This window comes from Melopsittacus undulatus, chromosome 7, assembly GCF_012275295.1.
Source record: "Melopsittacus undulatus isolate bMelUnd1 chromosome 7, bMelUnd1.mat.Z, whole genome shotgun sequence".
Classification (NCBI taxonomy): domain Eukaryota; kingdom Metazoa; phylum Chordata; class Aves; order Psittaciformes; family Psittaculidae; genus Melopsittacus; species Melopsittacus undulatus.
In genome coordinates, this window is record NC_047533.1 from 59,966,569 (window position 1) to 59,982,423 (window position 15,855).

The 15,855-nt window shown below is 41.0% G+C and overlaps 1 protein-coding gene across 3 annotated transcripts in view; it reads right to left on the reverse strand.

The window, feature by feature from the left end:
• KLHL8 (kelch like family member 8) overlaps positions 1 to 15,855 on the reverse strand; it is a 20,306-nt gene continuing 4,451 nt past the window's right edge. For 2 of the 3 annotated variants that reach the window (XM_005146584.3, XM_031046790.2), the window contains exons 2-10: positions 14,951 to 15,197; positions 11,202 to 11,750; positions 8,490 to 8,676; positions 7,683 to 7,826; positions 5,762 to 5,873; positions 3,901 to 4,069; positions 3,192 to 3,351; positions 2,018 to 2,219; positions 1 to 1,563 (exon numbers count right to left, since the gene is read on the reverse strand). In XM_005146584.3, the coding sequence (XP_005146641.2) occupies positions 1,440 to 1,563; positions 2,018 to 2,219; positions 3,192 to 3,351; positions 3,901 to 4,069; positions 5,762 to 5,873; positions 7,683 to 7,826; positions 8,490 to 8,676; positions 11,202 to 11,750; positions 14,951 to 15,157 (1,854 nt within the window). In that variant the 5' untranslated portion in view covers positions 15,158 to 15,197 and the 3' untranslated portion in view covers positions 1 to 1,439. Of the gene's footprint in view, positions 1,564 to 2,017; positions 2,220 to 3,191; positions 3,352 to 3,900; positions 4,070 to 5,761; positions 5,874 to 7,682; positions 7,827 to 8,489; positions 8,677 to 11,201; positions 11,751 to 14,950; positions 15,198 to 15,672; positions 15,742 to 15,855 lie in introns of those variants that run through there. The other variant, XM_031046789.2, reaches the window with a different exon arrangement.

Here is a 15,855-nt window from a genome sequence, read left to right on the forward strand (position 1 = left end):
TGCTTTGAAGTACAAACATTTATTGCAATGGTTCATTATTCACAGTACCGTTCGCTTTGTCCCTGGGTGCTACCCAAGTGCAAGCCACATGAAACAGAAAAGCTGAATGACAGTAACTGAACAGCAAAACATGCCTGTGCCTTACACTCTTGATGTCCTGCCTCTGTCATGGTACTGAATGCAGAGGAGTCTGCTGCTCTTCCTGGTCACTTGGAACAAGCTGGTAAGGTGAAAGTTTGGTCACAAAGGATTGTCAATTGTTCTGTTCAAGGTGTTGCAGGAACAGGAATCTGCTGTCTTTCCAGGTGTACTTCACTCAGAATGCAGGATTTCTGGCTTCATGCAAGACACCTTTGTACACAGGACTGCTGAGTTTCTACTTAAAATTTTTATATAAGTACTGGTTTATTTCCAGTTCTTTTTGTCGATTATTGTCTTTGGTTTATGTAAGCTTTAAGTCATCTACCTGTTTTGATGCTAAGCTTCCTGATCTAACTCCCTTAAAAGAGCCAGTACCTTTAGAGTTACAATTACTGGATACTGAAACTGGACATCTCACTGCCTGGGGTTGTATTTAAAGGTCTTAACAGAATACTGCAACTTTTAATAGGTGTTTCCAATTGTTTAAAAATTGTGATTCAGACACCACTGAGGCCTATTAAGACAAATTACACTGCTTACTTCAGGAATGATATCTAAACAGAAACTTGCCTTGGGTGGGGAGGGGCAGGAGTTACTACAAATTTGATTGAAGACTTGTGAATTCCAGTACTCCCATGGCTAAACTCAGGTCAAGGATCTTTTCAGCTTTCCAGCAAATGTATTAGCTTGAGAAAGTACTTGGAAATACAGGTTTCAGATGGAAAAGATGCAATTTCCATTGTTGCCAGCGGCCCCTTGGAAGGTGGGCAGTTACTTTAGTGTGTAATAGGGATGTCGTTACCTTCCAAAATTTGAGATGCTTTGTATTACAAAGATCTTGTAATTAGGAAATGTTTAAGACTATATTCCTGAAAATAGGTTCTATTAAATGTTACTTAAGTCCTTCAGAAAACATTTGGCAGGGCTGTTGGGTAAGGCTCAGCAGTACTACCTGCTGCCCTCTCTCCTCACTCACCCCATGCCTGGTTTACAATTACAGAGTTCCTGCAGCAGCTGCCTCAAATGATTCTAAAATTAGAGCCTCTCAAAAACAAATGATTGCAGCTCTTTGCAAGTTCTCTCCTGTGAGTCACTCTTGTATCCTATGTTTTCACAGGCTTTTCTGTATCACTGTTGGCAGACAGCCACCAAAAGCTTTACAGTTGCAGAAGGTAACATTTTCACAACAAGAATGTATTGGTTTTATTTCTTAAGCTACCATACAAAACACGGTGTTTAAAAGCTCTGCAGTGCCTCCCTGCTCGCATTCCTCTGGAATTCGGAGGAAGCAGCAGAGCTCACATGCAGTCAACAACGTTGCTGGATCCCTGGCCCACGTCCCGGATCTGGCTGCTGAAACAAGAGCACACAGCCACGCCGGCCCCTGCCCTGCAGTGCGACACGGAGCCGACGAGTTCCCACCTGAGGAAGATGGCAGAGGAAACAAGAAAAGTAAGCTCCTGTCCTTTCTGACTGTTTCTTCTCTGTATCGGAATCACAGAATAGTATGGGTTGGAAGGGACCTTCCAAAGTCATCTGAAATTCTATTATACAACCTAGCTGTTTACTCTGCACAATAATAAACCCCGCTGGTTTATTCTTATTATTTCACTAGTAAATTTAGTGTGAAATCAGACTGAAACAACCCGAAGTACATAGATTCTTACTGAATGAAGGGAAGAGGACAAGGGGTGGAGAAAGAGGTAGAAGGAGGAGGTGCTTAAGTATTTACAAGAAGAACCTAGTGGCATAAATGTAGCTAGTCATGGATATTACTCAATTACTACCAGGAAACAGCAGCTAGACTCCTGCTGCATGCTATTTCTATTATGTTATGTTTTCATTGTCTTAAGCCAAATAAAGCATTTTAAGTTACCTATTCACTATGGGATCAAATGCCTCCACTGTATTCAGGTACACGTTGCCATTATGACCTCCAACTGCAAAGATTTTACCCATCAGTGTCGCTATGCCAACACCACCCCTCGGAGTTGTAAGCTCTGCTACATATTCCCATTTGTTACTGCGTGGGTCGAACCGCTCCACTGAGCTCAGGGGAGAGTTGTCATCAAAGCCACCTGCAAAGAATCATCACATTGTCAGTTTTAAGCCACTTCTAGTGCCAGAGATATCCAGGACTGGCATTATCGAGCTTTTTTTGGCATTCAGTGGGCTAGTGTCCAGCTCCAGCTCTTTACATGAATTTCACAAGCTTCTAAAAATTAATCTAATGGCCCTCCCTCTGTCACCATGTAAGCATCACCCAGTGTGACAGTGCTCTACTCAAGCTGCAAGGACAGGTGTTTCTATTTTCCTCCTTAAATGCATTTAACACATCATTACAATGAAACAACTTCTCATTTGGAATAGAAAAAAACTAAGACAAGTAGAAGGATGGGCCTGATTTATTTGGGCTTAAGCAGCACACCCTCTTGTGGTGGTTTCAAATTACAGCATTGCTGAACACTTTAGGGAAAAATCCTCAAATTAGACTTCAGCACTGCATTCCCCTTGCTGGGGCAGGTGGCAGAGGAGCATTCTACTCAAAGCTTTTTTTAATCACTTATGATGATACACTAGGCAGAACACTGCAGCTATCACTATGGTGTATCTGCCTGGCATCTTCTTCCCTTAGGAAAGCAGGTAAATGCAATGTAGGGCAGATCAAGACAGGCCTAGGAAAACAGGCTGTGGAGTAAGTGTAATCACTTTGTGAAAAAGCTACTATTTAAGCTCAAAATAGAAATAGAGTGCTTTGAAAGTATGTGAACTTAATAATTTTCCTAAAGGAAAATCTCAAGAGGATTTCTGTATGGACATACTGTCCTGAACAGTATAGGCACCCTGAAATGTAGGTTAGGACCTGCTTTTTATTTCCTCACTAACATCCTTTCATGTAAGTGTGCCCTGGTTGTGCTTGCTTTCTTTTCCTGCCCAAGAATACAAAGTACAGGTCAGGTCTACCTATCAGTTCCTCTATCAACAACAGCCTTTTCCAAATGCCAGTACTTGGCAAAAAGAGCACTACAAAATACCACATCTCTACTCACCGACAACGTACAGGCAGCCATGGAGCTCACTGACCCCATTGCCAGCTCTTCGCTGACCCATTTCTTTCACTTCTATCCACTTATCCAAATGGGGATCATATTTCTCCACACTGGAAAGAGATGCTACGCCATCATTGCCGCCCACAGCATAAACATGGTTCTGGAAAACAGTTGTGTAATGAAAGATTATGTGTAATGTGTATCTATTTACTCAGCTTTTCATAAGCCTTGTTACAATTACAGGCAAATGTGGTATATCCATACAGCCCCAATTATTTACTTCTATGTCAGAATTCTGGCAACAAACTTAATTCTCTAACGATGCTCTCTTGCAAACAAAGAAGTGAAAAAGGTACGTAGTACTGTATTTTGCACAGTATACATAGTGGCAGGGGGATTTAAGTGCAGATGTGTTCACTACCTTTAAACATAGTAACCATGACAAATCAGTCTTCATTAGCCTGATGTTAGAATGGTCTGGCTACTTGCTCCCAGTACCTCAAATACTGCTGAAACTGGGCATGTAGATCAATTTGACATGAGTATTATCCTAAATAGCCTCACCTTGTGCACGGTTCCATAGGATTTTGATGACTGGAGGTGCTCAGACCCACCAGCTGCATTTTGGTTTGTGTTCTGCTTTGTAAAAGATTTGAAAAGCTGGTCAGCTCCTTGGTTGGCCCCACTTTGGGAGGAAAAAGTCACTTACCACAAGGGCTACAGAGCCAACTCCTCCCCTGGGAGTGTTCATTGGGGCAACTGCACTCCAGCAATCGGAATCAATGTCGTATCTTTCCACATCACTGAAGCAAGTGTTGTCATCCAAACCTCCTATTGCGTAAATGGGGCCAACCAGAGAGGCAAGTGCGATTCCTCTCCTAAGAAAACCATAGGATCAATATCTCAGTGCAAATCCTTAGAAAAAGGGAATGGAAAAGACACATGAAGTGCAATGTTACCTGACTGGCACTTGCTTCAAACAATGGAGAAAAAGTAATGAAGTTTAAAAAAGTGCAGTTTGTAATAAACTACGACCAGTCACTGTGGCAGGCACACCTGTGCCAGGCTTGCAGCTTTATCCTCAAAGTCTTTTCTGTTTGCAGCCTCTCATTGAGTTTTATCTCACCTTCACCTCAGCTTTCCCATGTCCCTGTATGTTACTGCCTGACCCATGAACAGGACTGTTGCAGCTAGAATATTTTTAGACTGCAAAGAGACAAAGCTCCTGTTTCAAAAATAATAAAAACCTAAAGGCAGGGAGGTATGGAATACTGTTTTGACTGCATGTCACTTACAGCCCAAGTCCTCTACTTATATGCTTCGATATATGAGATGTCTTAGTTACCTGGGTTTCTCTATGCTGGCAGTGAATTTGACACCTCGTATCTTTTTTTGTTGTATCTGATGGGGAACCAAAACCTGATGATTTTAACTTTGTTGGTATAGCTGCTGCTACTCTTTGGGATGATTTTTGGGGGGTGATATTGATACGTATTAAAATGCAAACCTGTGCCAGGTGTTCGATGACTGACCTTTAGCAAGATTTAATTGCAATTTCTTCCATTCTATTATTTTCCAATAGGTCTGTCTTAAAGTAGTTGTCAGATTTTTATTCTTTTTTCTACTGAATGTACCAGTAGGAGCGTACAGTCAGTGCTACAAAATTAAAAGCATGGTCTATAATGTAAGCAGGAAGTTTGCTGAAAATATGCCCTGGGTGGTGGCAGAAGGGAGGAAGTGAAGCAAGAAGCCCCTTCTAGGAGTCTGGGTCTTGTCTTTGGTCAGGTCACAGGTTTAGAACTTAGCCATGCTCGGTATTTCAATCGCGCTTTTACAAACAACAAATAATAAAATGGAATGCAGAATTAAGGAGGCTGATTTAAATGACAGCAGAAACAAAAAATTACACATCTGTGAGTCCAGTAGCTCCTTAAAAGAATCTTAAATGTCAAAAGGCAAGAAAAACCCTCAGGCTGACTTTCAATGTTTTAGTTCTTCTGGCCTTTTGTGGCAAAAGCATAGGCAGCTATTTGTTTCCTGGGCATGAAGTATCCCACTGTGCATGTTCTGCTGGCACTTGTCTTGCTCATTCTTAAAAAGAGCAAAAAACCCCCACAGAACCAGTTAGTCAGTTTTGAGTTCTTTACTGGGCATAGCAGAAAGGCCCCAGATACCAGAATGTAAGCACAGCTGGACTGCAAAGAGCTAAGTGCTCCAAAAGCCAGCCCCCCAAGAAAAGGAAAAAAGAAAAGGAAAATAGAACAATAAAAGAAAGCCAAAGCAGAAACCTATTCAGGGATTATGCAGTTTTGCACTGAAATATTTACAGTATGTTATGCACAACTTTGTGCAAATATGTGATAGATGCAAGTGTGATGCAGATTTGTGTTTGCTTTACAGCTAGTAAATCAAGCTGTGTATTAGCATGAAGCCCCAGAATAAGAAAAAAAAATCCTAAGAATAGCAAAGGTTGGAAACAAAAAGGCAGGACAGACGTGATTATTTTCAGCATCAGCAAAAAATCATCTGTCACAGACTAGGGCTTAAATTTTGGATCACGGGACCCATACCTCTTCGTGTTCATTGATGCCTTCATCATCCATTTGTTTGTGAGAGGATCGAATACTTCCATGCTTCCCAAGTGTTCATTTCCATCATGTCCACCTACTGCATAGACTTTACCTGAACACATAAACATCTTTTGAAACACATATTGCTTGGCAATGTGTCACTTCTCATTTATGTAATATCTGCCTATCTGGAGACAAAAAGCTCAAAGGTTAACGTTTTCAAATGTTTTCAGTATCAGGTTTTTAACAAGTATGGACTTTGTATTTTTAAATGTTGTATTCAACCAGAAATCTGCTCTAATGTGGACTGTTATACAAACCCTGAGGTTATGTAGACAAAAAACAAAATCTCTTGAGTACTGGAGGTCAGATCATTTTTGGACATTTTTATCAGTCTCACCAGATTTTCTAGGGGGTTGTGGAGGAGATTGCTGTTCTGCTGGAGCAGCACAGGGGCTATCGTGTACAAGGAAAAATTGCATCATAAGCCCAGCATAAGAAGGATATAGACCTGTTGGAGTGAATCCAAAGGCTATGAAGATAGTCAGAGGGCTGGAGCATCTATCCTATGAAGACAGGCTGAGCTGGGCTTGTTCAGCCTCGAGAAGGCTCAGGGGGAGACCTTAGAGCAACTTCCAGTATCTAAAGGGGGTCTTACAAAAATTCTGGAAAGGGACTTTTTACAAGGGCATGTAGTGACTGGACAAGGGAAAATGACTTCAAACTGAAAGAGGGGAGATTTAGATTAAATATCAGGAAAAAATTCTTCACTATGAAGGTGGTGAGGCACTGGCACAGGGTGCCCAGAGAAGCTCTGGCTGTCCCATCCCTGGCAGTATTCAAGGCCAGGTTGGATGGGGCTTTGACCAACCTGGTCTAGTGGAAGGTGTCCCAGTCCATGGCAGGTGGGCTGAAACTGGATGATTTTTAATGTTTCCATCCAAATTCTGCACAGTAATACACCCCACTAGTTTATTATTTCACCACTTCCAACCCAAACTATTCTGTGATTCTATGATCACAGGTGTTAAGCTGCCCTGGACTTCATGGATCTGGCTTCAGAAGATGCAGACCCGAAAATAAAGGTAGGTCTCTCCTTGGAAGAGTTATGGTCTTAGTGACTTGACTGTATAGATTTAAGTATGAAGGGAGCTAATATGGGCACTAGCAAATTCTGGGCAACTCTGCTGTGTAAGGCCATTTCTTTGTAAATGGATTTATAAAAATAAATCACATATTAAGGCAAGAGGCTGTATACAGAGGCTGTATATAGAATCACAGACTAGCTTGAGTTGGAAGGCACCTTTGAAGGCAATCTAGTCCAACCCTCCTGCAATGAGCAGGAACATAGAATCATAGAATAGTTACGGTTGGAAAGGACCTTAAGATCATCTAGTTCCAACCCCCCTGCCATAGGCAGGGACATCTTCAACTAGATCAGGTTGGTCAGAAAGCCTCACTCAGCCTGACCTTGCTACAGGGACAGAGCATCTTCTGCCTTGCAGGACAACCTGTTCCAGTGTTTCACCACACTCATTGTAAAAAAAAAATCCATCTTCCTTCAGTTTCTTTAAAAATAGGACCCCTTGTCCTATTGCTACAGGCCCTACTATGAAGCCTACCCCAATCTTTCTTGTAAGTCCCCTTTAAGAATTGAAAGGCTGCAATAAGTTCTGCCTGGAGCCCTCTACAGGCTGAACAACCCCAGCTCTCTCAGTTTACAGTAATGCTTTTTTCAGTAAGCCTGCTCTCAGACTGTTTCAGAATTAAAACCTCTTAATGGGAAGAAGCTTTACTAAATTGAGGAACATTCAAGTTAAACAAGTGAAGTAGTAGAATTTCTACAAGTACAAGTAGTAAAAGTACCAATTCCACCAAACAAGTGCCTTTTGATCAGGGTTGCTTGAATGGTTTAACTGACCTCCCACAGAGATCACACCCACATGCCTTCTCCTGCTGTTCATTTCGGGGCCGAAGAACCAGCTGTTCTTACTGACAGAGTAGCATTCAATGCTGCGAAATGGGTCGCCTGATCCACCTCTGCCACCAACACAGAACAACACACCTGAAGAAGACAAAACGGGTTTCCAGAAAACTAGCAGGAAGAAGGGGGATAAAGTTGTAGAGCAGAGTGAACTGAAAATTATGCAGTTTGGGAGGAGTTGTATTTCACTCCAAGGGGTATGGTTGCCCTCCGTAACTGGATGCTGGATTTTGGACTTTGCTTGGCATGCTCCTATGCCATTTATCTGTGCTCTTGCAAAAACAATGCATGTTTTAAACATGCTTTTTGTGATTCTGCTTAGAGAGATAAACGATTTTGTTAAACATAACAATTAGGATTTGCAGTCTAATATTCATCACTTACTTTTGCTGTAGGTTAGCCCACGAGTTTAAAAGTTAGCTCAACCTTTTCACACCAAAAGGTGTCTGTTGTTTTCAGTATAGTTTTGAGCATACTGCCTGGTCATACCATACTTAACAGTTCTGGCTTTAATGCAGATAGAGCTTATTAGGATAAATAACGATTTAAACAAAGAAAATGACTGCTAAAGTTCTGCTAGCAAAATGCAGCACATTACCTAATTACCAGAGAGGTAACCAATGGCTTTGCCAATTTTGCATTGTCATTAACAATCATTTACACCAAGCCACCTAACCCTGCACAGATGTGCTGCCTTTTTTCCATACCACTTCCTACTGGATAATCAGACACACATTTAATTACCAGCAGTCTGCTTCCTTGGTGTTGTGCGAATGGAGTACTCAAAGTCTGGCACTGCCCTGCTGCTCAGGCGAAGGTGGTAGTTTCTTGCTTCATCCAGCAAATCCCTACATTTTAGATTCTGCTTGACAATCTCTTCCTTTGCCACAACACCCATAAGGAAACAAATGGGCAAGAGAGGCAGCCGTACCTAACAGAAATGAACACAGTTGAAGTAACTGGCTGAACTGACTGAGTCTCACCATTTACAGTGACACATGCGTAACAGATGGAGCTTCTGAGTCAGCTTGCAGCCCCATGCACTTCACTAAAAAGAGAGGTTTTCATATTTTTTCCCCAGAGTAAGAGCAACAAGAACAGTTCTTTTTTAGTGACAAGCGCTTGCTACGACCATTTGCATTTAAGCAGCAGTGGAGAACTGTCCCATGGGACAGGCACCTGCCCTGGCGTGATGCAGGCAGTACCTGTGACTCTACCAGGATAGCCCGTGTCAGGTTAGTCTGCGGAGGTATTGATTTCCAGCTCATTGCTATGCCAGCAAAAGAGGCCTTCTGTTAGAATGGTTCCTTTTCCGTGGGTGGCAAGTCAAAAAGGAAACATTATCAGCATGATCTAAGTTTCTATCAAGGAGATATTGCTAGTGTAGTAACACCTTTCTCTGGTATGAACTCGACTATAGGATTTAAAAAACAAAACCAAACAAAAAGCCACCTTGAGAACTAACTTTTTGTTTCTCTGTTTCCTTCCTGTAGTTTCCCAGAAGAAACCAGGTGGAGGAATGGAAGAGTCTTTCTGGGTGCAACTACAGGTATTTACTGCCCAGAGCAATCCCCAGTGACAGGGCAGATCTGAAATAAGGTCAGCTTCTCCAAGACTGCCTTGAAATGTCCTTTTCCCTTTCCATTTATTTCAGCAAAGCTTTCATTTATCTTCACATTATCGTGTGAAAGAAACAGTGAGGACTATGAAGTACAATCAGGCACAAAGGTGGGATGTTTATTAGTAGGGGGAACTGAAGTAAACCACCATCTGACTTCCTAAGGTTTGGAGTAACTGCTGTCAAGCAGCTCCCAGTCAGTTCAGAGGCAATGGTGAAGAAATCCAGTATCTGCGGTGCTTCTCAGAACAGCAGGATAATGCTGTTATATGGCTGGCAAATGTCCCTGTCTTCAAGTAAGCAAGTGTCTATACCAGTTCTTCCTTGCCCAGTTGCTTTCATTTCCACTTCTTCATTTACTTTGGCTCAGCTTATTTTAGGCTGATTAAAAGCACCACCACAGCCCTGGTAACAGACTTGTGAGGTTAGTGGTATGGTAAGAACTCAAAGCTGACAAATTCAGAGCCTCATTATAACAGCAAAACCTGTAAGGCTGATTATGATGTGGATAATAATTGTCAAGAAACTCTGTTTTCTCCTAGCAGTAATGTTCAGATCAACTGATGGCTCCATATACTCTGGCAAATAACCCATATTTACAGAAAGGGGCTTACTTTTTCATTACTTTGTTCTAGACTCTGGTTTTCATGACTAGAATAAAGCTGTAAATTCCTTCTGCTAGCATAATCGGGTAATAAAAATTGTTATTTTTTAAGTCTAAAATTATATTGCCTGTGAACTTAATTACAGTGTACTAAAGAAAGGGTTTTTGTACAAAAAATCTTATGCTTGTCTAGATGAAACTGAAAGGCTTTGGGAGACAGTTAATATACAGCTGTGATCTTTTTATCAGGAAATGTGAAAAATGATGCATGAAGACAATGACAGCAGTACGTCAGTAGACCTCTCATTATTCATGTGGCATCAATATTAGCAATTCTGTCAAATACAAAATATTCGAGTTGGAGTTCAGTGACTCCTGAAACAGCACAGTTGATCTTACCTGCTAAGATCATAGCACATTTTGCAGCACATATCATGTACCTCCCTCTGCCCCAGCACAGGTTCTCCATACCTGTCTCAATTACTGTATTTTAAACTCCCATAACTAGCACACATAGAGCTTGAATAACTGAGGGAGTTTATGTAAGTTCAGCTGAGTGACCTTTTGATCTCCGTGTTTCTTTCAGAAGAAGCAGAATCATATCAAGTCTAGATGATTAAATTGCCAGCTCCTTTCAGATCCTACAGTTAACCAGTAGTGCTAGTCTACTGAACCCGGAAGGGTCAGGAGCACGTTTCCTAGGCTGCTCATAGGGCTAACACATCTTGGTCTTTCGTTAATTAAATATATGGAATATTCTAGAAGTAGCAAAACTTGATATGACACATCTCGATTACAGCTTTACTTTCCTAGCTATGTAAAAAACCTCAACAGCTTTGCTCTCCTCTTTTAAGTACTGATTCTTACCAGCAGAGGAAGTGAGTATTTCAGGCTGCAGTAGTATCAAACCAAGTGAAGTGATGGCTTTGCTCTCCACTATGTGTAAATCTGAGGAGTTTCTGCTCTAACAAAGAAGCAGCTTTTTGTTGGCACCCCACCTCGCAGCCATGAGCATAAAGTGAATACTCTTCTCTACAAAAACTGGAGAATACAGCTTCTTCCTGATACTCAAGAGATTTAACCTCCTTCCACTGTCAACTCACAACTGTAAATACCAGATGAGTCACCAACTGGTAAGAACATATTTAATCTTGAGATCTACCTTGGTACAAACAGTTGATTATAAATATAAACCAGTGACAAGACAGACACCAGGAACCTTGGTCTGCCTTACCTGGGCAAGTATTACATCCAGCCATGTAGCATGATGCTGTGGATTGGCTAGCAGCCACTTGATAGCAGCATTGTATACTTGCTTTTCATTTTCAATATTCAGGTCACTGGAGGACAGGAGCTTATGAAGGTGCTGTGGTGACACACTGACAAAGTCTTCGCACTCCACCACCTCTGTGAAATGTTGGCAAGCGTACTGATCTGCCATTTCCATCAAGTCAATGCGGTTGTGGCTTTCTGCAAATGCCCTGACTGCCAGGCAGTTGGAGGGATGGAAGTGCAGCTTCATGTATTCACAGCACGCCTTTGCTACCAGTTCCACCTGCAGAATGCAAGCAGCGTACAGGAGAGACTGGACGTTATCCACCGTCAGAGTAAGTCGGGAGGAGTACACAAACTTCACTAGGTCTTCTATTGCATCGCCATCAAAGTCCCTGATCTCGATCACTGTCTGCTTGGCTTCAGCCATTTCTGAAAGGAACATGGCTCTGAAGTAAGGTATAACACAAGCTAGCACCAGTTTGTGGCAGGAGATAAATTTTGAACCAACCTGAAAAAATAACACAAAACAAAACAAACCTCAGTCTTTTATGGGAATGTCAGTTTCAGCTATGAAAGCATAGACAGTTAACCTGAAATAAGAATTCTGAGTTCAATATGCATTGAGTTACTGTATTTTTTTCAAACAAATTAACTCCATTTGCCCTGTACTTCTGACACAGATCAATGTATCCCAATCTGAGTTGTAACTTGGCTGCCTGAGTAGGGCAGGGTGGTAACACAAGAAAGCAATAGCACTGATGTGCTAAACTTTTCTTTAAGAGCTGTGTCCTATTTTTTAAACTAAACATCCTTAGAAACCTTATAGATGCATCTTGGAGACAGAAGACTGCTAGGCTCTTGTTTAGTTTATGTGTATTCATAGACAGAGGGATTGTAAAGTGATATTTTTAGACTAAATTTAACCCTCCGGACTTGTATTACTGTTGAGGAATTGATAAAGCTGTTTAGAGAAGCAAATTCCTGTAAAACCACTGCAGTAACAGCTATTACAGGAATTGATGAAAGTTACCAATCACTTCAAGATTTTTAGAAGGTGTTTAGCTACAAAAGATAAGGTATTCCCCATAAAGACAATGTCTTTTTCAAAATTCTGATCAGAAAATGTGCAAATTAAGCTTTTCACTAACAAAATTATAGAATTCAGTTACACTAAAAGGGGAATGTAAACACTTAAGGTAAATGAACAATCCACTACTAACTTGTATTACAGGAGTACTTTCCTACAGCATGTCATTCTGCAGTCTGCACTAACATAAGGGGATGGGTGACTGAAGTAACCAGTTTCCCTGACAGACTTGAATTACATGCTCACTTTCAGATGAAGGTGTTACTGAGCCATCTTGCAATTTCAAAAAAAAAAAATTATGCATTATACAGGATGATCTAGAGGTTTTTTCTAGCTCTAATTCAATACACAGTAACTCTACCCTTAAAACTATATTATCACACGTGTAACCTGCCTGGTGAGTAGTAAATCGAGTACAGAAAGCAAACACATATGAAAGAATACACAGATTAAAAGAGAGGAAAAGATAGTTCAGTGTGAGTTAATCAGATCAGAAGGAGCAATTCATAGTCCTACCAAGTGAACAAAAACCCAAACCAACAAGAGAAAAGCAGATAGTATGTATCTGCCACTCTTCACCTTCTAACAGGGAGCTGTTCATATGACAGTAGCATTACAGTAGGTGAAATTCCAGTTTTTAAACCTTTGGAGAAGAGGAAGTCTCCCTGTGTGCCCCCCACAGTTCGGCACTGTTACAGGAGCACTCCAGCTAATTACAGTTCTGATGCAAAAAGATGCTAGCAGCTGGTCTGCTGTATCAGGGAAAGCTCCAAGGCCATTTTCACCTTCAGAGATTTTTATCTGCCCATCCTCCTCACTCTCTAATTAGATCTTTCCTTTGAATTTTTGAATCTGTTACATTTAAAATATCTAGCATGTTCTTGGTATTTTGAAATTGGACTTCCCCTCCAGTTAGTAACTATCTTATCAGCCAGCAGTTAAATCAATAATTGGCCTGACAACATCAATAACAGAACTGCTCACTATCAGAGGTCATGCACAAAAGCAGAAAGTTCAGTGGAGAAATAGTTATTCCTAAAACATGAGAAATGTCTGAGCACTACAGAAAGAAAAATCAAGCCCTCCAGAAAATTCTAGCTCCAGTTTTATTACTAGTTACTTGAAAATCACTGATTTCAGAAACTTTATGTAAGATGTACACAGCTGCTCTAGCCTCCATTAATCATAGGCTCCACTTGTAGACTGGAAGTCAAGTCAAGCAATCTAATTCTCTTAAATTACCGAAGTAGCTCCACACAAATAATACAAATGGACATTAATATAAGCCTAACTTAGTGAAAGTTAAAATGCAGCCACAGTAAAGTGTGTTTTACAAGGCAAGTTTCCCTAGCAGGAGCATACATTTAACTATGTTTATAAAATAAGACTTTCTACCTTTTTGGCAAGGGTGAGCGGGAAGAGAGAAAAGAGATGAGGTCAAAAAAAGGTAAGAGGGTTGTTAAGAGTTGTGACATGTACCTTCTTCCCCAAACCACCTTTTAAAATGACATATGTAAAAAGACCTGACAATGAGCAGTCAGGCCAGTTCTGTTTCATGGCTCTCATGCTGTCTGGAGCAGCTTCAGTATTGTCATTCCATGTCCTATGAGGATTATCTGAACTGTTATGAGCCACTGCACTTATTCTAGTGCCTGCCCAGTGCTTGTGACCTAATACCTGTTGCAAAGCAGAACAGAACAATGCTCTTGCTTATTCTACTCCTGTTGTCTGCTGGAGCAGGAGGGAGAGATACCCTCTTCCTCTCACATACTCCCATTGTCTCCCAAGCATTTTAGAAAGATGAGCTGACTACCAGGGGAGGACCAGGGACACACATCTGTCAAGGGTTTTCTCTGTTAATACCTAATACTAAAAGTGGCAGACAAACGATTTCTCTTGAAGGCATCTGTCATTTGCTCTTGAAGCAAATCTCCTTCATCTCTTTTTCTTAAATAACTATTTTGCACTACTAAGATGGCCAGCTAACTAGTACTTCATATTTGTAGGCACTAGCAACCACTGTTACAGATGCTAGATATACATTTATTGTGATCAGGATACAAATAACATACAGATGACTTACAAAGAATGCATTAAAGAAATGTTATGCAAGAATCATAAAACTGGTTTCCTCTTCCTCCTTTAACTCTTTCCTCAGCTGTAGAACATAATTGACTGTTGGCTTTTTTTTCCCCCCTTTGAGAATGCTGGAAGCTAGATTTGTTACAGAAATCCTCTTTGTCAGGAAAGATTTAGCAAAGCAATGCAGAATGCAAAAATAGACTTAAAATTGTGTATCAAAGTGTGTCACAGCAAGGAGGCTACAAGAAGCCGAAACTTCACAGTAAAATACTGATCAACTGTGGGAACTTGTTTAACAGGCAAATTGGGTCAAAGCCATGAACTTCCTCTCTCAGACTGTCAAGAACTTAAATGTTTACATTTCAGTTGTAAACTTCCTAAATAAGAAAAAAACCCACAAACACATCTAGAGATGCATCAGATTCAATAGGTATTCTATGGCTTCCATACCCATGCCCAAATTCACAGCCAGCTCCAGCACACTTATTCACAGCTTAATCATCAGACTGTTAAATGCAAAGAATGTATCACAGTATCACCTTCAGTGTAACATCGCAGAGCTCTCCAGCTTCAAAGAAGTGAAGAAGAGAGCTGTGAAAATCCTTCCAAGCCTCATTTGCTTCAAATACAAAGATGTCATCTTCACCATCATTGTTGGAAGACCTAGTTTGCTGCTGCTGCTGCCGCCTTTTTCCCTTTACCAGATTTTGTTTTCCCTGCTCTGGGACCACGGATTCTGAAGCCATTGGCTGTTTCTTCTTTCACTGCATGAATCTTCAAAAACTCCTGTGAAGACAAAAATCCAGCCCATCAGGAATCAAGTCCTAAAATGCAGTTAAGTTCTGCTCATTTTCCTGTTTGAAAAACCCCCACAAAACCAAAGCCAAAAAACCCACCAAAAAAAAAAGCAGATGAAACATTAGGTACTGCTGGTACCTAACACTGTAGTTACATATTACAAATATGTACCTATAATCTTACTTAGGAAGGTGGGAGAAGGGGGAAGAAGACACACAGTCAGGAATCCTATGCTTGTAGCTTTAGGAAAAGCCATTGTTTGTGAACTCATCCATGCTTCTTGAAAGAGACTATACTAAGAGTGTAAGTGACCATCAAGGAAAGTGACTGATCCCAAGGAAACTAAAGGAAGTGCCTCAATCATAACATCATCTGTTATTCCTTGCAGACAGCTGCTTGACACTTTCCATGAAGGGGCAACTGTCTGAATAAAACAACAAAGCACACATTGTTTATAGCTCACCATTGTTTGCTGAGAGCAAGCCAGCAATCTTCTTGTTCAAATTAAACATTTAGAAATATTGATATGTCTGCTGTTCCCAAAGTGCAGGTATTTCAGACGGCAGAGTTGGTGTTCTGGTCCCTAGCTATTCCTCACTATCAAACTTAGAAAAGCAAGCAGGGATGGGAGGTCAGGGCACAAGCA